The sequence below is a fragment of the Marmota flaviventris genome, chromosome 7 (assembly GCF_047511675.1).
Source record: "Marmota flaviventris isolate mMarFla1 chromosome 7, mMarFla1.hap1, whole genome shotgun sequence".
Taxonomy (NCBI): Eukaryota; Metazoa; Chordata; class Mammalia; order Rodentia; family Sciuridae; genus Marmota; species Marmota flaviventris.
The window spans coordinates 107,129,137-107,154,871 of record NC_092504.1 but is presented as its reverse complement, the minus strand read 5'-3'; the positions used below and the strand labels follow the sequence as shown (position 1 = coordinate 107,154,871).

Genomic DNA, 25,735 nt, shown 5'->3' with positions numbered 1-25,735 from the left:
TAAAAGTTCAGAATCAAATATTGATCACTGATTTTGTATATTCTGTATACTTTCCACCCAGCTGCTCATGTTATTAACTTCAATCCATTAGGGGTCTTTCTCATTAGAACAGACAGTGAGGGAAATGAGTTAATTTCCCATTATCCATGAATAGAGTATTCACTTTATAGGTTGTGTTTTACTAATTTAAAATCTATCTAGTTCTTTCCCACAAGGGCAACCAATATAGCTTAGTGGATATAATGGGCTTTGAAGTCAAACAGATCTGGTATTCATCCTAGCTCCCCACTATTAGTTGTGAACTGTGCCAAATTAAGTATCTTGAGCCGAGAATAATCATAGTTAGTGCTCTTGGGTCCAGATTGTTGCAAGGAATAAATGTCGGAATCACCCATCTATCCTCTAGGCTCATATCATCCTTCTCTGTTACCATACCCTTTGACACTTAATGCCAAATATTCCATTAACTACAAAAATTTAAAAAATTAGGATGCACTCAAAAATCAAGGAGAATTAATCCCTATAATAGAAGTCATTGAGCTGCTGACTTGCTCTAAGCAGCAGTTTGTATTTGTCCCTACCACCCTATTACTGTGATTCCTTCAGAGTTGGTAACATTGCTGAAGACTACGAAAGACTTAAAAAGTGTTGCCATCAGAGGATCAGAGAGAAAATATACTTTTATCCTCAAAAAATGCTGAATGTTTCTTTTGTGTGTTTAATTATGTGGGTTGCGTTTTTTTTTTTTTGTCACCGTCTGTAAAACATAGCATATCAATCAGCAGAGACTGCAAGTGAAAATGTGCACTACAATCTGACTGTTCCCGTCTGGAGACAACGGAATATTCAGGGGAAGAAGTAAATGGGGCAACCATTGGCAAGTTGGCTTAACCTAGGGAGTAGATTCTAGGAGAGTGGTTTACTAGGACAAGTCTCTAGCCTCAATCAGATGGGTGCAGTTTTTTGGCTTTTAGAACACGGAGAATAAATTGGTTATGTGTAACCATGGTTTAATTTCCCTGCAGTCTTTGCATTATTGAACAGTACTTATGCCTTGAGGCTGAAAGTTTTCTTGTGGTAAGGGTGGTTTTTGATGTCTGTTTGATGGTTGATATGTGATGGGACAGGAATTGGTTTGCTTAGAGCTTGATCAGACTGGGAGTAAATGATAATTGTAATCTAGACATGCCCTACTAAGCTGTGGTTAAAAATAAGACTAAGAGTGATGGTATTAAGATTTTGGAGTGAGAAAATAATTGTCAGGTCAGCTAGCTGACAGTTCAGTGCTCATCGGTACAGTGGAGAAACTGTTGATAGTGTCATTTTAGGGGGTGTGCTAACATTCAGGCAGGAGAGGGTACTGGTTGGCAGCAGGAAGATCAGGTGTGGAGAGGCAGGCTTCAATCATGAATGAATGAGGCTAGGTCCCAGGCCCAGGGGAATGGAAAAATCTGCCCAAGTCCTGCAACTGGTACAAGATGGAAATTTGGTTAGAAGAATAGTTTGAGTCACCTGAGCTCCTCTGGTAGGGGTTCCTTACACTTGCAAAATGAGTTGAGACTGTTTATGCTCGGGCAAGACTGACTTGAGAAATAGCTTTCTGAGAAAAGCCACGTAGGTGTTAAATATTTTGACAGCCTTACATGCCTGAAAATGGACCCTTTTATCTCCCTGTCGCATGCATTTGTGGTTACTATAGCTTTGGTAGTATGTTTTGAAGTCAGGTATGGTAATGCTTCCACTTTTCTTCTTTATCTCAAGATTGCTTTGGCTATTTGGGTTTTATGTGTTTCCATACAAACATTTTAGGAGTGTTTTTCCTATTTCTATGAATATCATTAGTGTTTTGTTAGAGATTGGATTGAATCTGTAGATTACTTTGGAGTATGACATTTTAACAATATTAGTTTTCCAATCCATGAACATGGGAGGTCTTTCCCTTTTTGGGGGTGTCCTTTTCAGTTTCTTTCATCAGTGTTTTTGTAATTTTTCTTTTTCTTTTCCTTTTTTGGTAGAGTTCTTTTACCCCTTGGTTAAATGTTTCCCTAGTAGTTTTTTTTTTTAAGCTATTGTAAATTAGACTGTTTTCTTGATTTCTTTTTCAGATAGCTTGTTTGTGAATATAGAAAAGAAAAAGCTTCTGATTTTTGTACGTTGATCTTGTATCCTACAGTGTTACTGAATTCATTTATCAGTTCTAATGTTTTTTTTTTTTTTTTTTTTTTAGGGCGGGGTCTAAGTTTTTCTATAGATAAAATCATGTCATCTGTGAACAGAGGTAGTTTGATTTCCTCATTTCCAATTTGGATGCCCTTGTTTACTTTCTCTTGCCTAATTGTTCTAGCTATGACTTCTTGTACTATTTTGAAGACAAGTGGTTAGAGAGGGTATCCTTGTCTGGAGCTACATCTTTTAGGAAATACTTCCACTGTTTTCTTGTTTGGTATGATGATAGCTATAGGCTTGTCATATATGACCTTAATTTTGCTGAGATAGGTTTTTTGATTTTGATTTTTTTTTTTTTTGATTTTTCAATTTGTTGAGAGTTTTTATCATGAGGATATGTTCAGTTTGATTTAATGCCTTTTCTGAATCTACTGAAATGGTCATATAGTTTTTGTTCTTCATTCTGTTGATGTAGTATATCATTTGTTAATTTTGTATATGTGGAATCATCCTTGAATCCTTTGGATAAATTATATTTGATCATGGCATATAATCTTTTTGATGTGCTATTGGATTTGGTTTGCTAGTGTTTTAAGATTTTTACATCTGATCATCAGTGATATTGGTTTATAGTGTTTTTTAAAAATATTTTTTATTTTTTAGTTTTAGGTTGACCCTGTATCTTTATTTAATATTTATGTGGTGCTGAGGATCGAACCCAGTGCCTCACGCATACTAGGTGAGCACTCTACCACTGAGCCACAGCCCACCCCCGGTTTATAGTGTTTTGGTTTATAGTGTTTTTGTTGTGCCCTTATCCAGTTTTGGTATCAGGGTGATGCTGGTTTCATAGAATGCATATGGAAGAATTTCGTTCATTTTATGTTTTTTAATAGTTGAGAAAAATTGGCATTAGTGGTTTTTTTTTTCCTTAAGTTTGGTAGAATTCAGCAGTGGGGCCATCTAGTCCTAGGCTTTTCTTTTTTTGGTAGACTTTTTATTACTGATTTCGTTTCATTACTTATTATTGCTCTGTTTAGGTTTTCTGTTTTTTCATGTTCTTTCTTAGTAGGTTAAATGTGTCTAGATATTTGCTAGTTTCTTCTAAGTTTTCCAGTTTGTTGGCATGTAGTTGTTCATGATAGGTACTAATGGTCCTTTGTATTTCTGTGGTATCAGTTTTAATGTCTCCTTGTCTCTTGACTTTATTTATGAGTCTTCTCTTTTTTCCCCTTAGTTTAACTGGAAGTTCTTCAACTTCATTTTTCCCCAAACCAACTTTTTGTTTCATTGATTTAGTTTTTTTTTTTTTTTCCACAATACCTTCATTTTATTTATTTATTTTTAGGTAGTGCTGAGAACCAAACCCAGTGCCTTACATTGCTAGGCAAATAAGTGCCTACCACTGAGCTACAACCACAGCCCTTGTTTCATTGATCTTTTGTTTTGTTTTGTTATTTTATTTCTGCTCTGATATTTCTTTCTACAAATCTGGGGGTGGATTTACCTTTGCTTTTATAGTTTCTTGAGTTGCCTTATTAGATTGTTTATTTAGAGTCTTTTCTCTTTTTAATGTAGGTGCTTATTGGTATAAATTTATCTTGTTAGTACTGCTTTTGCTGAATCCCAAAGATTTTGGTATGTTGTATTTCTGTTTTCATTTGTTTGAAGAAATTTCTTGATCTCCCTTTTGATTCCTCCATTGGCCCATTGGCCATTCAGGAGCATATTGTGTAATTTCTATGTATTTGTAGAATTTTCAAAGTTTGTCTTTTTCTTTATTTCTAATTTTGTTCTATTGTGGTCAGAAAAGAAACATGATGTGATTTAAATTTTTTGAATTTGTTGAGATTCTTTTGTGGTCAAACATACAGTCTCTCCTGGAGAATGTTCCATGTGCTGATGAGAAGAATATGTATTCTATAGCTGTTGAATGAAACATTCTATATATGTCTGTTGGGTCCATTTGGCCTATAGTATACATTAACTGTGTTGCCTAGTTGATTTTTTCTGTCTGGATGATCTGTCCACTAATGAAAGTAGGGTGTTAAAATCTCCATCCATCTGTATTGGTGTCTATCTCTCCTTTTTAGATATAATATTTTCTTTATTATATTTGAGTGGTTTGGTATTGGTTTTATATATATATATATATAATATATATATAGTGTGTGTGTGTGTATATATCTATATTTCATTCATTATGTGTTTTTACTTTCATTCTATATGTGTTTTTACTGGTAAAGTGATTTTCTTATATGTAGCATATAGTTGGGTCATTTTAAAAATTCATTCAGCCAGTCTATATCTTTTAGTCGGGGGATTTAATTTACATTCTAGGTGGTTATCAATCCATTTATATTCAGCCGACTCCTGTCAATTCATTAATTGCTTTCTGGTTTTTATGAATAGCCTTTGTATTTTCTTCTCTCTTATTGTTTATCTTTGTGGTTTGGTGGTTTTCTGTGTAGTCACAAAGTTGAATTCCTTTCTCTTTGTTTTTTATTTACAGTGAGCTTTGTACTTCTTTGTTTTCATGATGGTAGTTATGGCCTTTTGCTTCTAGATGTAGCATTTCCTTAAGCATTTCTTTTTTTCCCCCCAAATAATTCTTTTTTTTATTTCATTTTTAAATTTGTTCTAAATAGTTATACATGACAGTAGAATGCATTTGACACATTGTACACAAATGGAATACAACTTATCCTTCCTCTGGCTGAATATGGTGCAGAGTCACGCCATTGTGTAATCATACATATAGGGTAATATTGTCTGTCTGATTCCATTGTCCTTCCCCTCCCCACACCCCCTCCCCTCCCCTCACTCCCCTCTGCACAATCCAAAATTCCTTCATTCCCCCTCTTCCCTCCCATTATGGGTTAGCATCTGCTTATCAGTGAAAACATTCAGCCTTTGGTTTTTTGGGTTTGGCTTATTTCACTTAGCATGATATTCTCCAGCTCTGTCCATTTATCTGCAAATATCATAATTTCATTCTTCTTTAAAGCTGAGTGATATTCCATTGTGTGTATGTACCACATTTTCTTTATCCATTCATGTGTTGAAGAGCACCTAGGTTGGTTCCATAGTTTGGCTATTGAGGGCCACAGCCAAGTCAGGATGACGCATGGCATTTTTCCCAGAAGTAATGGTTGAGAGGTGACGCCAGCGAGCCATTAAGATGATGACTTTTGAGGTCTCGTGGAGTTCCCGTTGAGTTCCAGTTGAGGTCTCGCGGGGATTCCTGAAGAGTTCACGTTGGTTGGAAAAGTTCTGGGGGTGGGAGTTCCGGTGGGTGTGTGGTGTGTTCCTGGAGGAGCTGCGTGGGTGGCATTCAGGAGAGTTCCCAGGGAGTGTGCAGGTGGAGTTCAGAAATAAAGTTTGTTCCTGCTTGAGTGGCTTGTGATTTGTGCCCAGCCAGACTGCGGCAATTGGTGGCCTGTGTGGGGAATGCCTGAAGCTCGGAGGTAAGTGAAATTGCTCGCCCCTGAGGGAAGGCGAGGGAATGGGTGACCATTTCAAAAAACAATGTGTTCTTGTTTTGATTTGTTTCAAGCTGCCTATCCCTAGAACTTTCTCAGGCAAACTGGGAAAAATGGTTGGCTCAAGGTTTGAAGTTGTTCGCCCCTGAGGAAGAGATAGAAATAGACCACAAATGCACATGTCAAGAAAATAGGAAAATTGATACAACGATTTTTTGTTCTGTTTTTGTTTCATTTTGTTTTGGTTTTGTTTTGTGTTATCTTGTTGGGTTGCGTTATCTTTATAGTAGATTAGAAATTAGTAAAAAACAAACCGAAAGAGTGTTAAGTAAATTGTTAGAGGTTCAGACCATGGAGAAAGACATTTTAGATCAAGTAAAAGAGAAGGTCTCTCGAGCTAGTCAGACAGAGGAAGAAAATTTAAAGGAGGAAGAACTATCAGGAAAAAAGTTACAACAGGAGGCTGCTACTAACACCTTTCTATCACCAGAGGGCGTAAGTGTCCAACCAACAGCTCCACCTATAGAGACAACATATGCTATGGGGCCCCCAACCCCCGTAGTTGACAGATGGGATCCTGAGACAGGACCTCAAAGATTAGCATGCCCTGTACTTGAGCAGGCAGGAGGGCAGCGAATTCACCGTGCTTTAGATTTCAAAACAGTGAAGCAGTTAAAGGAGGCTGTGACAACCTGTGGTCCCCAAGCACCCTTCACTGTAAGCATGGTCAAATCCATTACCAACTTGGACATGACGCCAGCAGACTTGGCTAGCATGTGTAAATCTGTGCTAAATGGAGGACAATATTTGTTATGGAAGGTTGCCAATGAGGAATTTTGCATGGAGACGGCTAGGGGAAATGCAGCAGCCGGATACCCTCAAAGAAATCTAGATATGTTGTTAGGAAAAGGACCTTATGGGGGTCAACAGCAACAAATTGAATATGATCCTGCTATAAATTCACAAATTGCTGCAGATGCAGTTAGGGCATGGAAGACTTTACAAGGACATGGAGATTTACAAGGTCAATTATCTAAGATGATACAAGGAGCTAATGAACTTTACGCTGACTTTGTAGATAGGCTTATTCAAACAGCTACCAGAGTTTTTGGGGACACAGAACAAGCAATGCCATTAATTAAACAGCTAGCCTTTGAATAAGCAAACAGATGGTGCAAGGAGGCCATTAGACCATGGAAACATGGAGATTTAAACACATATATCAAATTATGTAGAGACATTAATGAACAAGGGCAAGTCCTAGCAGCTGCAGTACAACAGGCTTTAGATGCCAGGCCGAAAACATGCTACAATTGTGAACAAACAGGACATTTTAAAAGGAGTTGCCCCATAGGATGAGGGTTTAACAAAGCTACGTATCAAAGGAGTAGAATATTGGGTATTTGCCCCCGATGCCGTAAAGGGAGACATTGGGCTAATGAAAGCCGTTCTCAAACCACCATAGAGAGTACTCCGTTATCAAAAAATGGACAAGGACCAGGTGTTTACCCATGATATTGTGGAGAAAAGCATCAGGCTCCATTGCCAAAAAACGGACAGGGGGGCCCAATGCTCCAGGGCCCACGACCACAAATATACAGGGCACTGGAGGAACCCAGCGACACCATCAGAGTAGTGCCCAGGACACATTGTCTATTAGATCTCTCATCAGACAAACCAGAGGGAGCGCAGGGTTGGATATCTGTGCCTCTGCCAGAGCAGTACTAACTCCAGAGATGGGAGTTCAAATCATTCCCACAGGGGTAAAAGGACCTCTTCCCCTAAAAACAGTAGGCTTATTATTGGAACACAATTCTTCTACTCTAAAAGGACTTATGATAAGTCCTGGGGTAATTGATCCCAATTATGAAGGTGAAATAAAAATTATAGCTAGTTCTCCAAGAGTTATATCAGTAATTTCACCAGGAGATAGAATAGCATAGTTATTAATAATACCCAGCCTGCATGATAAATTTTCCAGTCGTACTATAGAAAGAGGTTCCAGGGGATTAGACTCCACAGGTGTAGATTGGGCTGTGCTGTCTTTAAATTTAGATTCTTGCCCAATGCTAAAACTAAATATTCAAGGATATGAATTTAATGGGCTACTGGATACAGGTGCAGACTTTAGCATCATATCTCGTCAAGAATGGCCAAAACATTGGCCATTACAACAAGCCACTCAAACACTTCGAGGCCTAGGAGTAGCAACTAATCCCCATAGAAGTGTAATGGTATTAGATTGGAAGGATCCTGAAGAATGTGAAGGAACTATACAGCCATATGTATTGGATCATCTTCCTATAAATTTATGGGGATGAGATGTCCTAGATCAATTAGGTTTGACATTAAGAAATAACATCAATCCAAATGCACCCACTATTAGGGCTAGACAAGATTTTAGGAAAGAAAAAAGATTAGGAGAACAAGAACAAGGTATAGCAGCACCAATACAAATAGATCAAGAAATAGATAGACATGGATTGGGTTTTCAGAAAGGGTCACTGAGACAATCAAAATTACTTGGAAATCAGAAAGACCAGTATGGGTTCCTCAGTGGCCCCTGACTAAAGAAAAGATACAAGCAGCCCATACCCTGGTCAAACAACAATTAGCGGAGGGACATATACAACCTTCTGTATCTCCCCATAATACTCCCATTTTTGTCATTAAAAAGAAATCTGGTAAATGGAGATTATTGCAAGATTTAAGAGCCATTAATAATGAGATGGTTATTATGGGACCTGCTCAATCAGGGATTCCTCAATTGTCTGCTTTGCCAAAAACCTGGTATGTTTTAGCTATAGATATTAAAGATTGTTTTTTTTTTTTCAATTCCAATTAATCCTGAGGATAGTCCATGTTTTGCATTTACTATCCCTGCACTGAATCATGAAGGTCCTGATCAGAGATATGAATGGAAAGTACTCCCCCAAGGGATGACTAACAGCCCAACTATGTGTCAAATTTATGTTAACAAAGCAATCCAGCCACTTAGAAATCAAAATCCTGAACTACAAATATTTCACTATATGGATGATGTATTGTTAGCACACAAAGATAAAAACACATTGCTAGAATGTTATGCCACACTTACAAACTTATTAAAAAATTATAATCTAGAGATAGCAATAGATAAAGTATAATTAAATTTTCCTATTAATTATTTAGGAGTTCTATTATTCTCAACCCTGGTCCATCCACCAAAAATTCAAATACGAGTAGATCAACTCAAATCACTTAACGACTTTCAAAAGTTATTAGGAGATGTAAATTGGATAAGGCCTTATCTAGGCATACCAACAGGAGAGTTGGGACCTTTATTTGATATCCTAAAAGATCCATCAGATCCAAATTCACCCCAAATGTTAACGCCTGAAGCTGTTGTGAATTGAGCTGCTATAAACATTGATGTGGCTATGCTACTGTAGTATGCTGATTTTAAGTCCTTTGGGTATAAATTGAAGAGTGGGATAGCTGGGTGAAATGGTGGTTCCATTCCAAGTTTTCTGAGGAATCTCCATACTGCTTCCCATAGTGGTTGCACCAATTTGCTGTCTCACCAGCTACATATGAGTGTACCTTTTCCCCCACATCCTTGCCAATACTTATTGTTGCTTGTATTCTTGTTACTTGCCATTCTGGCTAGAGTGAGATGAAATCTTAGAGTAGTTTTGATTTGCATTTCTCTAATCACTAGAGATGATGAATATTTTTTTCATATGTTTGTTGATGGATTGTATTTCTTATTCTGTGAAGTGTCTGTTCATTTCCTTAGTGCATTTATTGATTGGGTTATTTGTTTTGAGTTCTTTATACATCCTGGAAATCAATGTTCTATCTAAGGTGCATGTGGTAAAGATTTTCTCCCATTCTGTTTTTTCACATTATTGTTTCCTTTGCTGAGAAGAAGCTTAGTAGTTTGATACCATCCCATTTATCGATTCTTGGTTTTACTACTTGTGTTCTAGGAGTCTTGTTAAGGAAGTCAGTTCCTAAGCCGACATAGTGGAGATTTTGTCCTACTTTTTCTTCTACTAAGCATTGGGTGTCTGTTCTAGTGCTCCTTAGGCATTTCTTATGCTTCCAGTTTAGTAGTTAGGAATGCCTTCAGTTTTTGTCTGTCTGCTACAGGCTTTGTTTCTTAATGATAGCTTTTGTGGTATATAGTATTCTTTTTTTTTTTTTTTTAATATTTATTTATTTATTTTTTTTAGTTTTCGGCGGACACAACATCTTTGTTTGTATGTGGTGCTGAGGATCAAACCCGGGCCGCCCGCATGCCAGGCGAGCATGCTATCGCTTGAGCCACATCCCCAGCCCTTTTTTTTTTTTTTTTTTGATACTGGGGATTGAACCCAGGGCCTTGTGCATGTAAGGCAAGTGCTCCACCAACTGAGCTATATTCCCAGCCGCGTATATAGTATTTTTGACTGTCAGTGGGTTTTCTTTCATCACTCTGAATATATCATCTCATTCTTTCCTGGCCTACAAAGTTTAATCTGCTGTTACTCTAGGGACATTTCCCTTGTATGTATGCATTTTTGAGTCTTAATGGTTTTAGAATTCTCTCTGACTTCTGATAGATTGATTATAATATGTCTTGGAGAGACCTCTTTTGAGTTTAATTGGAGTTCTGGATATGCATCTCTCTCTCAAGACTTGGGAAATTTTCAGCTATTTATTTGTTAAATGTGCGTTGTGCATGTTTCTCCATCTCTTCCTCCTCTGGAATTCACATAATGCAAATATTTGTTTACTTAATCTGTGGGACCTTTGAGATATGGTTGTCTTTCACCTCCTGTTTGGGTTAATTAAAATTACCGATTTTCACATTCAGAAATTCTTTTCTTCTTCTTGATCTAATCTGTTGTGGCTCTCAATTTTATTTTTTAATTTCATTCATTTAATTATCCACCTATAAAATTTCTGGTTCTTTTTTAATGATATCTATTTGTTGTGTTTCTCATACGATGACATTATTTTCCAGATTTTATTGGATTGTCTGTCTGTATTCTCTTATCTCACTGAGCTTCCATAAGATCATGCTTCCTTTTTTTTTAGGGTCTGTTATTAGAGAATTATTGTGTACCTTAGAGTGTCATCTTTCCTTGCTTTTTAATTCATCTCTAATTGATGCCTATACATTCAGTATACCAATCACCTTTTCCAATTTTTATGGAATAGAAAGATACTATTATGTAGGTTGTCTGAGGCTATGTTAGTGTCCTAGGCTGTAGGTGTTTGTGACTGTGGTGGTATGGTGTTTTTGTTGGGATTGGGGCTGCTCCCTGGCTGTATGTCAAGTAGGCATGGGCATGTTGGGCTCTGTGTCTGCTTTCCCTTTGTTCAAGTCTTCTGTTTCCTGGGGAATGGGATGCTGCCTGGGTTTTGCAGCTAGAATCTCAGCCTTTCTTCTAGGCCTAGGCTCTGAGCAGTTGGGGTTGTAGTGCTGCAGCCATCCATGTGAGTGGAATGAGGGTACAGATTTAAGAATGGAGATGTGCTATGGCTACTAGCTTTCAGGATAGGATGCACTCTAGTAGTAGGTGTGGTTATAAGCCCATGCCCATTTGGGCAAATTTTCCCAGAGACAGATCCTCCTGTCTCCCAGGATACACACAAGAATATGTTCTGGAACTGATGGGAGAAAGGTCTTTAGAATTCTGGATATTTTTGTGGATAGGAGGAATGTAAATGGGGGTGTGTTTCATTGTTCCAGGCAGAATTTCACACAGTGACAGTACTTACAGGAATGTGTCTCATTCCCACTTAAATCTGGGCTTCTTTTGTTCATCATTTCCATTCAGACTTCTCCCTGGATAGAGAAGCACCAGGCACATGGCTTTATAGGTTCAGAGAACAAACGGGATGTGTGTGCTACTGTAGGCATGTATGCTACCTAGTGTAGCTAAATCTAAATTGATAACATTTGGAAATATATAAAGTTTATAATCTCTGCACATATGCAGATTTAGTGGTTCTCTTTAAAAACAAAAGTCCTTAGTTCCAGAATGGGAGTGGAGAACTGTCCTATAAGGGTAATTCTGTGGAAGGGTAGCAAAATAACCTGTTTCTAAGATATACATTTTCTTCCTTTGGTTTGATCTCTTTCAGAACAAATTGGAGCTCTGGCAGATCAGCACATTATTCATGTGGCATGTGGAGAGTCCCACAATCTGGCCCTTAGTGACCGGGGCCAGCTGTTCTCTTGGGGTGCAGGGAGTGATGGTCAACTAGGACTCATGACTACTGAGGATTCTGTGGCAGTGCCCAGGTAAGAATGCCACAGAAAGGAATCTGGGCTTCAAGTCTCAATTGTTTTAAAAATTACTTTCTGCTTGTTGCTATGGCAGACTCCTTGTTTTTGTTCTGTTTTCTTTATTGTATTGCTGTTTCCTTTGTGCTACTGCTGTGCCTTTATATTGCTGTAGCACAAAAATTGTGATTATTTACAGATATGTCTGCCTCTAGTTCAAAAAGTAAGTTGGTCAGGAACTGTATTTTATTTTTCTAGTAGCCTGGTTACGAGCTGACTTCCTGGCACTCGATAAATATTTGAATAAAAAAGGCATCTTTTCACATCTTAGATTTATCAACCTTCATAAGATTATAAAAAATCTGAATTACTCAGTTAAGTACTTTAAAGTAGAATCATAAGGCTGACTCTTATATGCCAAATTACCTTTAGCATTAAAAATAGCTAAAATATCAAATGTAGATTCTTTTATTTTTTAATATTTATTTTTTAGTTGTAGTTGGACACAATACCTTTGTTTTATTTTTATGTGGTGTAGAGGATTGAACCCAGGGCCTCACATGTGCTAGATAAGCGCTCTACCACTGAGCCACAACCCCAGCCCCAAATATAGATTCTTTAATGCAAAAATTAATATAATTAATGGTTTTGAATCTCTTAACTATTTACTTCTAAATTTTGTTTATTTATTTTTTATTTTTGGGGGCGGTATTGGGGATTGAACTCAGGGGCACTCCACCACTGAGCCACATTCCCATCCCTATTTTGTATTTTATTTAGAGACAGGGTCTCACTGAGTTGCTTAGTGCTTCACTTTTCCTGAGGCCGGCTTTGAACTCTCAATCTTCCTGCTTCAGCTTCCTGAGCTACAGGGATTACAGGCGTGCACCACTACACCCAGCTACTTCAAAATTTTAGAAGATTTAGTCAAGTATCTAATAGATAATTCATCACTTAAGAAAATATTCAAAATAGTGAAGTTATTTTCAGATGATTTTTGCTGGGGTGGTGTCTGTCTGTTGAGGTTTTTTTTTTTTTTTGTCATTTTACTTTGTTTATTTTTTATGTGGTGATGATGGGGATTGAACCCAGGGCCTCATGCATGCTAGGCAGGTGCTTTATCACTGAGCTATCTCCCCAGTCCTGTTGAGGATTTTTCATGATCAGAGAGGCTGTTAATTTTCTTCATTTAATGCCAGTTCTTTTATTCTACATACCCCTTGTACCACATGCTTGGTATACCGCATATTTCTATATACTAGTACTTGTTATGTTCTTTGTATTTGTTTCTTTTAATGTCTGATTTTTATTTCAAAACTTTGACTTCTTGATGGCAGGAGACCTGGATTATTCATTTTAATATTATCATTTCTAAGGGTGCCTGGTCCATACATTGCTCAGTATTAGGTTAATAAATGGCCTGTTTTCCCCTTCTTGTCCCCTTTTTAAGGACAGTATATCTCCCTCTTCCTTTTTGCCTTTCCTAAGTTTTTCTCTTTAATTAAAAGCTGTTTTAAGGGAAAAAGGAACATGGAGGTGAGAGCGATTTGATTTATTTCCTGATAAATTCCAGCCAGTAATGTCTTATATTATTTTTTCCAAAAATTAATTTGGCAGTAAGAAAAGAGGATTGCTGTATTTTAGTTACATTGTGTGTAACTTTAGGGAAAAATTTTGATAACATTAATTACAAAAATATTTCATTTGTTGGTGACCAAAGACTCAATTCTAAGTTTTTAAATCTCATTTCTTTTCTAAAAACAAAGTAATCTGTGTTATAGTAACAATTTAATTAATCATGTTTAAACTATGAATGACTTACAAGAACGATTTGTATAGTTTTAACTATATAATTTACTTGAAATAAATTATTAATACCATGGTATTTGGGAAGTAACAGTTTTGAGAACAAACAGCCTTGGATTTAATATTGGTTCTGTTACTTACAAGGTGAATGACTTTGGGCAAATTGAACTTTTCTAAGCCGCATTTTCCTAACTTCAAAATGAAATTTTATATTTTTTACTTTATGGAGTTATTGGGAAGATAGAACGAGATGAGTAGGTAAAGCATAGTTTATGTTTGTATTGTATGTACCCCTCCTCTCCACCTCCAGGGTGTAATTTTTATATTTATCTTTGTTCTTTTGATCTGTTTCTCTTCCTAAATGTGATCATGAGGGTTGTTTGAGAATTGATCCAATAAGGGGACAATTTGTTCTGGGGATTTTTTTATGGAAACTGGTCAGGAAAAAGGGCCGTTGCTGCATTGTAACTCCTAACACACTTGGTAGTAATGCATTAAAATTTTTAAAATCAGCGAGATTCTATAAACTATTCATATATGTAACAACTTTGAATGACCAGGGAAATATTCTGAGTTAAAAAAAGCTAATCCCCAAGGGTATGTAATTTGATTTCTGTAACATTCTTAAAATAACAGCATTTTAGAAATAGAGGCTAGGTTAGTGGTTTCCGGGGGATAGGGTTGGGTAATGAGACAGGGGAGGAGTGATTATAAAAGTGCACCATGAAGAATCCTTGATGATGATCTTTGAACCAACACACATGATAAATTAATACATGACTGCAGGTGTAGCTCAGTGGTAGAGCACTTGCTTACCATGTGTGAGGTCCTGATTTCTGTTCCCAGCAGAAGGAAAAAAAATAGTACATATCTTAATTTAAAAAAAAAAAACATTATTGCAAAAAAAAAATAATGCTAATAATCATCTGAGTAGTTGGAAAAAAATGGTGCCAATAGATTTGCAGAATACAAGATTGCATCTTTTGGCCATTGTGAATAATGAATCTATGAATGTAAACATAAAGTATCTCTTTAGTAATATGATTTCAGTCCTTTTGGATATATAACTAGAGGTAAAATTGCTGGATCATGACAGTCCTGTAATTTGTTTGGTATGGGGGATTGAACCCAGGGACATTTTACCACTGAGCTGCATCCCTAGCTCTTTTAATTTTTTTTTTTTTTTTTTTGAGACAGGGTCTCACTAAGTTGCTCAGACTGGTCTTGAACTTGTGATCCTCCTGCTTCAGCCTCCCTCGTAGCTGGGGTTATAGTTCTGTGCCACTGAACCCAGTGGGAATATTAGCGATAATTGTGTTTGTATGTGAATGTTCAATCTTAGGAAAGCCTTTTCTGTTTTAGGTTAATACAGAAGCTGAACCAACAGACAATATTACAAGTTTCCTGTGGCAACTGGCATTGCTTGGCTCTTGCAGCAGGTAATGTAGCATTAAATATATGCCAATGCCGTGAAATTTTGAAAATATTTTTCTCCTGCAGTTGCATTAATTTATCTCCAAACTTTAACTGCATTGGTCTTGAGCAGTAACAGTTCTCAGACAGCCTTTGCATATCTCATCCTTTCTCTAGGGTGTGGATGAAATAGGTGCTAATCATTGTTACCCCAGCACACACAGGGGAAGATGAATGAGAAGCAGGATGATACCTAAGTGTTCTTGAGAATATAGAAAATTGGAATAAATGTAAAGGAAGGAGTTAAGAGAAACCTAAGTCAGCAAACAACACTGTACTTTGTTAGAAGACATCTGCCCTTACACCTCCTCTTCAATCATTTGTTTAGAAGTTGGTGCTCTTAGCCTGGATCTCCTGAAGTTCTAAGTCTCTTAATCTTAATATGGTCACAACTAATTGAACTTGCTTAATAGATCTAAGCCTGGTAGGTGGCTTGTTCAAAATTGAATTTATTTACTTAATGTGTTCTTTGCATAATAGTATTGTCATGTCAAGTGGGAGTTTTGGTTTTGATAGTCTTAAAGCATAAAGTGTCTTTGTTCCTTTGCTCTGGGGTGAGTTTGGGATATGTGGGAGGGCAACTAACAAATGATCCTAATAAACGAGATTATTTTTGTGCATACAACTTGTATCCATTTTTGTAAAATTAGTTATTCTGTTCTTTTTTCAGATGGCCAGTTCTTCACATGGGGAAAGAACAGCCATGGTCAGCTGGGGCTGGGGAAGGAGTTCCCTTCTCAAGCCAGCCCGCAGAGGGTGAGGTCCCTGGAGGGCATCCCGTTGGCCCAGGTGGTTGCAGGAGGGGCTCACAGCTTTGCCCTATCTCTCTCAGGAGCTGTTTTTGGCTGGGGGATGAATAATGCAGGACAGCTAGGACTCAGTGATGAAAAAGGTTGGTAAACTACATGTACCTCTTTAGTTCAGAAGCACATTTGTTTGTTTAATACATACTTCTTGAGGTTCTATTATGTGTTGGCCTCATGCTAAATACTAAGGGAGAAGCAATGAACAAAACAGAACATCTGTGGCTTAGTGGAAACTATTCTAGTGGGCAAACATAAACAGCAAACTCATAAATATATGGTATGTCAAGGATTCTCAAACAACAAACTAGTAAATACCTAGTTCTGATAGGAACTTGTTTGAGCAGAGCCCGTAGGAAGTGGGACATTTAGATTTCTGCAGAAAGAATATTCCAGCCAAAGGAAACAGTATGTGCAAATGCTGTGATGTGGAAAGATGTATGGTCTAGAGGGAGAAATGGGAGGAGGGACAGATGGAGGTCAAAGAGGTAGTACCAGGGTGAGGATTTGGCTTCATCTGTTAGTGAGTCTTGCTCTTGTTAGCAAGACTAAGTGTTGGAGGAGAGAAGTGATCCTGTTTGACCATTAGCTGCCATTAGCTGCATAAGTGGGTCAAGGGGGAAAACCAGGTTGGAGTTAGTGAGAGTAAAGTCTGATTTTTGTGCAGCATTTGAAGAGGACCTATTTGCACGTTGTTGAATGTGTGGTTTAAAACAGGGAAAAGTAGGATACAGTTATTTTGTGGAGGGTGAGTGGGCAGAGTAAGAAAGTGTCGGGAAACCATGAGTTAGCTTTGGGATACATTAAAATTGAGATCTGTTGGACATCTGTTTTAGTCAGCTTTTTCACTGCTGTGATTAAAAGACATAACCAGAACAATTGTAGAGGGGAAAAAGCTTATTCAAGGGCTCATGGTTTCAGAGGTCTCAGTCCTTAGAAGTCCATTCCTTGAGTTTCAAGGTAAGCTGAACATCATGGTGGAAGAGTATGGCAGAGGCAAACAGCTCACATGATGATCAGGAGGCAGAGAGAGAGTCTCCATTCACCAGATACAAAATATATTACCTCAAAACCACTCCCCCAATGCCCACCTCCTTCAGCTACAACCTACCTGCCTTCAGTTACCACTGAGTTAATCCCCATCAAGGTATTAATAAATTGATTGAGTTAAGTCTCTCATAACCCAATTGTTTCTCCTCCAAACCATCTTGCATTGTCTCACACATGAGCTTTTGGGGGACACCTCACATCCAAACCATAACAACATCCAAACAGAGATGCAGGTAGGAAGTTGCATATGTGCCAGGAAACCAGGGGAGACCCAAAATTCATGCTATGATAGTTGTGTGTATTTCATATAAAAATTAATGGTAGTGATATTCTAATGCTTCATTGATCTTATTCTAGATCGAGAGTCTCCTTGCCATGTGAAACTTTTACGAACCCAGAAAGTTGTCTATATTAGTTGTGGAGAAGAACATACAGCAGTCCTCACAAAGGTAAGGGCATTGGAGAACTCTGCTTTGGTTCAGGTTATGGGATAGGCAGTTATAATACATTATTTTAGAGTAGTGATTATGTTTAATTACCATATTGTGGCTTGAACTTGAATGCTGCCTTTAGCTTTTGTTTTATTGTTTTCCAAAGGAATAGGAACAAAATTGCTTTCTTGTATCTGTGTTTACCTCTTTGGTAAATTTCTACCAGTTAAAAATATTTCAGTATAAAAATGAAAAAAATAGTTCAATGAAATAACTTTTAAATATATATACATAAATGTGTATGTGTGTGTGTATAAGTAAATAAATAACAGAATCCTGTGTTCTTTTAAAATAAGTTATTTTTTAAAAAGCCAGGCACAATGGTATTCACCTGTAATCCCAGGAACTTGGGAGACTGAGGCAGGAGGATCACAAGTTCAAAGTCAGCCTCAGCAACTTAGTGAGGCCATGAGCAACTTAGTGAGAAACTGTCTAAAACTAAAAAAGGCTGGGGATGTGGCTCAGTGATTAAGAGAACCTGGGTTCAATCCCTGGTACCAATAAATAAGCAAGTAAGTAAATAAATAAAATATGTAAAAAAGAAATAGCAATTTTATTGTTTTAAAATCATTAATCTGTTTCTTTTATTTCTAAATAGTTACATTCTAGAAAGAAAATTTGTATTTTCATATAGAGCAAATACCATTATATATTCACTTTAATTAAATAGGTTAGCATTTAATCTAATACAACTTTTAAAAAACCTTACTTTCCAAGGAGTTTGTGGAGTACTTAATTTATTTTCTTCCTTCTTTCCTTCTTTCCTTCCTTCCTTCCTTCCTTCCTTTCATCTTTTTAGTACTGAGAATTTAATTAGGGGTTCTCCTACGCAAAGCTACATCTCCAGCCTTTTGTTTTTTTGAGGCAGGGTCTTGCTAAGTTGTTCACATGACCTCAAATTTGTGATCTCTCTGCCTCATCCCTACCAACTGGGATTACAGATGTACATCACCACACCTGTTCTCTTAATATCTTCTTGTTTTTCTTTAATTTTGCTTCCTAATATGTCATTGTGCTTTAAACAGTTTCCAAAATTTACAAATGGCACACATTCCCTTGAGAAGGGCTTTCTATGTTCCTTGAAGACATAGTCTTAAATTTCTTTTTTATTCTTTTTGCTATTTAAATAATGTTCTCAGGAGGTGATTTTGGCCACGTATTAAGTGAGCATAGTGTCTTGCATGGACCATTCTGATGGGAATTTTGTATATAGGTTTCAGAGGAAGGTTCTTAAATTTAGAGATACAGTAATGTCATATTGACGTTTGTTCTTTGTTAGAGTGGAGGTGTGTTCACCTTTGGTGCTGGTTCTTGTGGGCAACTTGGACATGACTCCATGAATGATGAGGTTAATCCAAGAAGAGTTCTAGAGCTGATGGGCAGTGAAGTAACTCAGATTGCTTGTGGCAGGTGAGTGTTCCTCAGAGCTTCCTGCTAGAAGACCCAGAAATGGATCTTGTTCTTATAGTGATGGAGAATGTGATGACACCTAACTTCCATCATTTTAGGAAATCTTTACTGCATGCATACCTACGGTGAAATTTGGAGAAAGTCAGATTCTGGGATGTAGCAAGGAAGGGTTTTAGGTAAGCAGAGAAATAGGGAATAGTAAGCCTCTTTTGGGATAAAGAGTAGCAGCATGTGGGGAAGAAATGAAGAAAGGAGAAAGTCCCACAGAGCCTTTTGGAAATTTTGTCTGGGCCTACACTGCTTCTTCCCTTTCATCCATATGGCAGCAGGTTTATTCAACTTTTTCCACAAGTTACTATCCTCCCCATTAACTGGAGTGTGAGAGAAGGAGAATATTATGGAGAGCCAGTCATTGCAAAAAAAAGAAAAAAAAAAAAAAAGAAAAGTCACATATTGTCACTGGGGAGGTTCCATGGGGCACCCCTAAGGACTCCTATGCTTTTATTTGGAAATTAAAGGTCAGAGTCTGAGAGTGTGTCCATGTTAGTAGATACTTTGACCATGAGTTGTTTAATTTTTCCACAGACAACACACTCTAGCCTTTGTGCCTTCTTCTGGACTCATCTACGCATTTGGTTGTGGAGCTAGAGGTCAACTAGGAACTGGACACACTTGTAACGTTAAGTGCCCATCTCCTGTGAAGGGTTATTGGGCTGCCCACAGTGGACAGCTTTCAGCCCGAGCCGGTAAGATTTGCACTAGAATTTAATTATATTTTAAATGACTAAAGCATATATCTATATGTTTGTTTCCAACATATTTTGAATTTACATCTCTTATATATCTTGAAGTCTTTTGAAGGGAATTAATATGAAGTTTTTTAAAAACAGTAATCAACAAATATTTCAGTTCTTGCTATGCATGAAACTCTGAAATCCTAGAAAATAAATAAAACACAAAATGTTAGCACCGAGAATCTTGGTGATAGTGTATAAGTTTTATTGTTGTTAATACTGATGGTTAACTATTTATTGAATGTTTAACCAAATTCATTATTATGCTAAGCCTCAGAACAACCTATTAGTGGTTGTCATCTTTGTAGAGGTGAGAGAACTGAGTCTTCAAGAGGGTCAGTAACTTTCCTAAAGTCACAAGGATCCTGGAGGCAGGACTGAACCAAGATTGGCCCCATTTGAAAGCCTATGCTCTTAGTGCCAATTCTGTGTTATTTTCTCTACTTTCTATTGGTGTTTTGGTCATAGCATAACGTGATCTCTTTTCATGCCCTTTTCCCCCCTTCTCTTAAAAATATGCAACAGAGTATTCATTTGTTTGGAAATCAAAATAAGGCAGTCATTCATATTGAGTGCTGCCTCGTCTTTTTTTTTTTTTTTTCCTTTCTTTTGTTTTGTGGTACTACTGGCAATTAAACCCAGGGGTGTTTTACCACTGAGCTACATCCTCATTCCTTTTTATTTTGTGAGACAGAGTCTTGCTAAGTTGCTGAGGCTGTCCTTGCTTAGATGTTTGACAAAATGATTTTATAAATGTGTAAATGCTGTGGCTTTTGGAAACCTCATGGTAATATGCGAGCACAGAAGAAGACATGAAAGAGTATTTTGGTTAGAGGAAGTGTGAGCTGTGTTGGACAGGGTGATTTGGAGTTAGCCAGATAGAGGACTTTGAGTAGCAGTGGCAGTCCCATGGAGTGGCAAAATTCCAGGAGGACCATTCAGACTCTGCCCTAGGAGGTATCCCTCGGAGAATACAGTGTGTGCTAGGGTGTAGAGGAAAGAGGCATGGAGAATGAATAACATTGTGTGGGATATTAGCAATAAAGCAATATCATGGTATCAGTGTTTATGTGGGTGCATGCAATGGGGGATAAATCAGAGAGCAGGAAATAGAAGTCCTTATGTTGCCAGATTTATCCTGAAGTGGCTAGGGTCCACCTCAGATGCGGAATTATTTGTTAGGCATATGTTACCATTTATAGTAGTGCCCATTTTAGATTTCAGGTCAGTGCCATGATAGAGTTAGCATGAAAAATAGAAATGAGGTCAGGATTAGCTGGCAGTGAAGTGGGGGCAGAGCTAGAATGGAGGGTACTATTTTATATATTTATTTTTAATTGCAGTAGAAGTAATACTAGGCATTGAGCCAGGAGATTTGGTTTCTTCTCTAATGTGATTAAAATGGATAAGAAGCCACTCTGATGCATATTTTGGAATATTAGAAAAGGGATCAAGAAGAAACTTCAATTATTGAAAAATATGCTGTTGGAAATTTTTTTGGCAGATCGCTTTAAATATCATATTGTTAAGCAGATCTTCTCTGGAGGAGACCAAACTTTTGTACTCTGCTCCAAATATGAGGTAAAATTTTCTTTTGACTATCACTTGGGGGTGAAATATTGGTAAACCAATGTTTATTTTAATAATTATATTAAAGTGGTATTGGTCTTTGTTTTTACCTGTTTTATTAATATAAGCAAACAATCTTAAAGAAGTTATCTCCATTTGGTTCCTTTGAAGTGTTAATAATGTTCCTGGTATAATCATAGAGTTCTAATTTACAACTTATTTATTTTTGCCCATATTTTTTTCTAACAAAAATTTAACGAGGCCTAAAGAGTTTTTGTTTGCTTTGGCATTATTTGACTTTTCATTTCTTTTCTTCATTGTTAAGTAGCAACACATTCTAGGTATTTCAGAATTTGGTGGTTTCTTTGTTTGATGTGATTGAGTGTAACATATTGCCGCAGTCTGGCTGGGCACAAATGCCGCAGTCTGGCTGGGCACACAATCACGAGCCACCACACAGCTTGTAGATTCAAACAGCAACTCTTTATTCCCGAACTCACACCAGCCGTCTACAAACACGTTCTGGGGAAATCCACGTTCTCTGCCCAAATCCACGTTCTCTGCCCAAATCCACGCCCACTGGGCTTCTGTCTCCCAAAATATACTGTCTGAATCCCGTGAGAACTCAAGGGGAACTCAGGCAGCAGGATACGCCCTATTCCCAGCAGGAATAATCTTAAACCTTAAACCTGGAACCTAAACCGGGAACGCCCTAATCCGCCTTGGTCCTTGAGCAAGGTCACCTACATTCAATGTCACTGCAACATGGGGTATGCTGGCAAGGAAATTGTCATACCTACTTGGCTAATGGCTCCCAGCATCTCCCCCCTTCTGATTAATTAAACAACAAGCAATGTGGCTTAAGGACCGTGCCTGGTAGGTTGTCCAATTCAACATATGGTTCTTACCCGTCATCGGAAAACTGACCTTTAGGCGTCAGCCTCCTGTCTTAGGTTGATACCACTGCAATTGGATCATACCCGTCACTGACTACCGGTCCAGCATACAGCCATACTTGTGGATAGGTCTATGCACCAGTGGGGGGGTGAGGTTCTTTGCCTCACCTCTGTTGGCCCCCAAATTTGGCCTTGGTGCCAGTGGGGGAGTGAGGTTAATGTGGCTTAAGGACCGTGCCTGGTAGGTTGTCCAATTCAACATATGGTTCTTACCCGTCATGGGAAAAACTGACCTTTAGGCATCAGCCTCCTGTCTTAGGTTGATACCACTGCAATTGGATCATACCCGTCACTGACTACCGGTCCAGCATATAGCCATTGGCCCCCAAATTTTAGACCATCACTAGTAGAAGGGAGGAAGATACAGAAATGCCACGACACCAAGCCAATTGACGGCTCCTTGGGAAAAATTGCATCACTGGTGACACCATCAGCAAAGATATGCCAGCACTACCACAACTAACATGGGGTGCGCTGGCAAGGAAATAAAAATTGCATCACTGGTTAATCACTGTCGCAGATGTAAGAATGGCCAAGCTGGAGCTCTGGATATCAGCTGTTATGGATTTGAGTCAAATCATCTTCTTTTCGATCTGTAGAAATTGTTTTAGTTAATCTCTCTGGAATCCAAATCGGCTGCTGTTCTCCCTGTGGAAAAACACAAACAGACCCCCGACTCCAGACAATCACTGGGTCAGGACCTTTCCATTGTCCTGTTAAATATCTTTCCAAAATACTTTAGGCTTATGTACATTTTTTGGATACATATGTCTTTCTGCAGCACTAAGTCCTGATGAATCCAAATTTTAAAAGTTTAGAGTAAAAAGGGTTATTTTAAGTTTATCTTTGGGGGATATATACCCCTTTCCAATTCTCTCTTTTTGCTTTAATAAGTATATGTCTGTATCTAATAGTTGTCTAGCTTTTTGCATTTTTCTATCTGAAATACCTTACTTGACATTTTCAACCATTTTTTATCTTATTTCTATCTTCTAGTTTTTTTTTCCTAAGGTTTGCATTTTTACCCTTAGTTGCTTATTTTCCTCCTAGTTTTTTTTTTTTTTTCCTATTTTGTGGGTTTAAAATTCTTGTCTTCCTACATCTTTTCTATCTTTTTACATCTTCTTTATCTTTTTTCTTTTTAACTTTCTATACTTCTGTCTTTAAAGTTTTTCACTTTAAATTTTTAATCTTCTTTATCTAAATATCTTTTATCCTATTATCTTCCCATTTTTTTTTTAAGTAATGCCTTTAAGATTAACTAGGCTTCGAATGATGCAATAAAGCAATCTTTTTTCCGCCATGAAGGTATCTCGACCACCTTCAATTTAACCTTTTAATTATCATCTATACTGTACTTTTAAATGTACTTTTTCACCACCTACAACTTCACTCTTTTAAACGAGGCTTAGATTCTGTTTAAATCGCTTTAATGTTAGTTTACATGGCTGCCCTTCAACCAAAGGCCTTTTTTTTTTTTTAACTCCATTGAGAAGCTTTGTCTCAATCTGCCATGTACAAATACCTTTTTCTTCTTTCTTCCTTTCTCAAGCTTTTAAAGTAAGTCTAGTTTCCTCAAAATCTTTTTAAATGGCATTTTACAACTTTTTACTTTACCACACAGAGATTATCTCATCTAGAAACATTTCTTTTTCCTTTAACCTTTTATATTAAAATATATTTCCACATCTTGAATCTTTTTCTATCTCTTTTTTAACCATTAACCCTTTTTATAAATTCACATTTTGAAACAACTCTTATAAAATTTCTGATTTAGACAAATTACTCCACTTTAATAAGATGAAAGACTTTCATGTTTTTTATGATACTATAATACTATAATTGAAACCCAACTGAAAATTTTTCTACTCTTTGTATATAAATTACACATGATAGAATCTTAACACTTAGTAACCTTGTTTTAGCAAAGACACAGACACAAAGCAATATTAGACATTTTTCCATTTACCAATTTATGAAAACACACATAATGTTTAAATATATTACCTTATGGAACTTAATAAGTAAAGAGTACTTGATTTTATATTTAATGGTTGATTTAACACTTTACCTTTGTAAATTAATCAGATGTCTGTAAAAACCAAGATCTTAGACAAATGTAGTAAACAGAACTAGCCCTCTCTTTCTTGTTGAAGAAAAATCCTTCTACAGGATACCATGATGGTCCCATTGATATACTTAATAACTCGTCTTTAAAAAGCCATGTGCTACATTTTTGTATTGTATCAACATATGTCTTAACTGTTCTTGGTCTTACTGGGGTGCCTCTTTCCTCTAACAATTTTTCTTGCTCGGAGGTGAACAACTTCAAATCTTGAGTCAACCATTTCCCCCAGTTTGCCTGAGAAAGTTCTAGGAACAGGCAACTTGAAATAAAAACAAAATAAGTCAAAACAAGAACATATTGTTTTTTGAAATGGTCACCCATTCTTTTGCTCTTCCTCAAGGGTGAGAAATTTCACTTACCTCTAAGCTTCAGAAGTTCCCCATACGGGCCGCCAATTGCCGCAGTCTGGCTGGGCACAAATGCCGCAGTCTGGCTGGGCACACAATCACGAGCCACCACACAGCTTGTAGATTCAAACAGCAACTCTTTATTCCCGAACTCACACCAGCCGTCTACAAACACGTTCTGGGGAAATCCACGTTCTCTGCCCAAATCCACCTCCACTGGGCTTCTATCCCCAAAATATACTGTCTGAATCCCGTGAGAACTCAAGGGGAACTCAGGCAGCAGGATACGCCCTATTCCCAGCAGGAATAATCTTAAACCTTAAACCTGGAACCTAAACCAGGAACGCCCTAATCCGCCTTGGTCCTTGAGCAAGGTCACCTACATTCAATGTCACTGCAACATGGGGTACGCTGGCAAGGAAATTGTCATACCTACTTGGCTGATGGCTCCCAGCAACATATAACTGATACCACAATAGTCATATATCTTTTATTTATAATCTGTTCATGACACTGCACCAAAATTTCCCTCCTTTTTCTTGCATCATTGTAGTGGGTAAGCCAGGAGAATGATGATAGTGTCTTTTCAGGTTTACGGTAGAGAGTCAAGTGGGAATCCAAGAATCTGTGAGAGGATCTGTTACACTTCTTCAGAGGCACTCAGTCTAAGAAAAGCCCCATAGATTTGTTTGCAGCCCTCCACTTTTTCCCTATTCATGTGCTTCTCTCCCCCTCCCCACTTTTATTCGATAAGCATTTTGGTAGGACCAACTCTGTTGTGCGTTGAAGGGGCCCTGACTGATGATAAAGGAATCAGGATTGCTGTGGGAAAAAGGGTCCTGTCCCCATTTGTCTCATGTGTTGCCATCTTTAAATACATAAAGTTCTTGTCCTCTAGTTATTATAATTATTATAATTTTATGATTCTGGTAAAAAAAAAAAAAAGGTACTGGTGAACACTGAGGCTGCAGGCTGGACATCTGGAACTTAAAATTTTCTAG

At 37.5% G+C, this 25,735-nt stretch overlaps 1 protein-coding gene across 2 annotated transcripts in view; it reads left to right on the top strand.

Annotated features, from left to right (window-relative positions):
• Herc3 (HECT and RLD domain containing E3 ubiquitin protein ligase 3) overlaps window positions 1–25,735 on the top strand; it is a 136,173-nt gene that overhangs the window by 40,436 nt on the left and 70,002 nt on the right. For both annotated transcript variants that reach the window (XM_027926600.2, XM_071614548.1), the window contains exons 4-10: window positions 11,766–11,925; window positions 15,076–15,152; window positions 15,857–16,078; window positions 17,397–17,488; window positions 18,810–18,940; window positions 19,526–19,686; window positions 21,239–21,315. In XM_027926600.2, coding sequence (XP_027782401.1) covers window positions 11,766–11,925; window positions 15,076–15,152; window positions 15,857–16,078; window positions 17,397–17,488; window positions 18,810–18,940; window positions 19,526–19,686; window positions 21,239–21,315 — 920 coding nt within the window. The remainder of the gene's footprint in view (window positions 1–11,765; window positions 11,926–15,075; window positions 15,153–15,856; window positions 16,079–17,396; window positions 17,489–18,809; window positions 18,941–19,525; window positions 19,687–21,238; window positions 21,316–25,735) is intronic.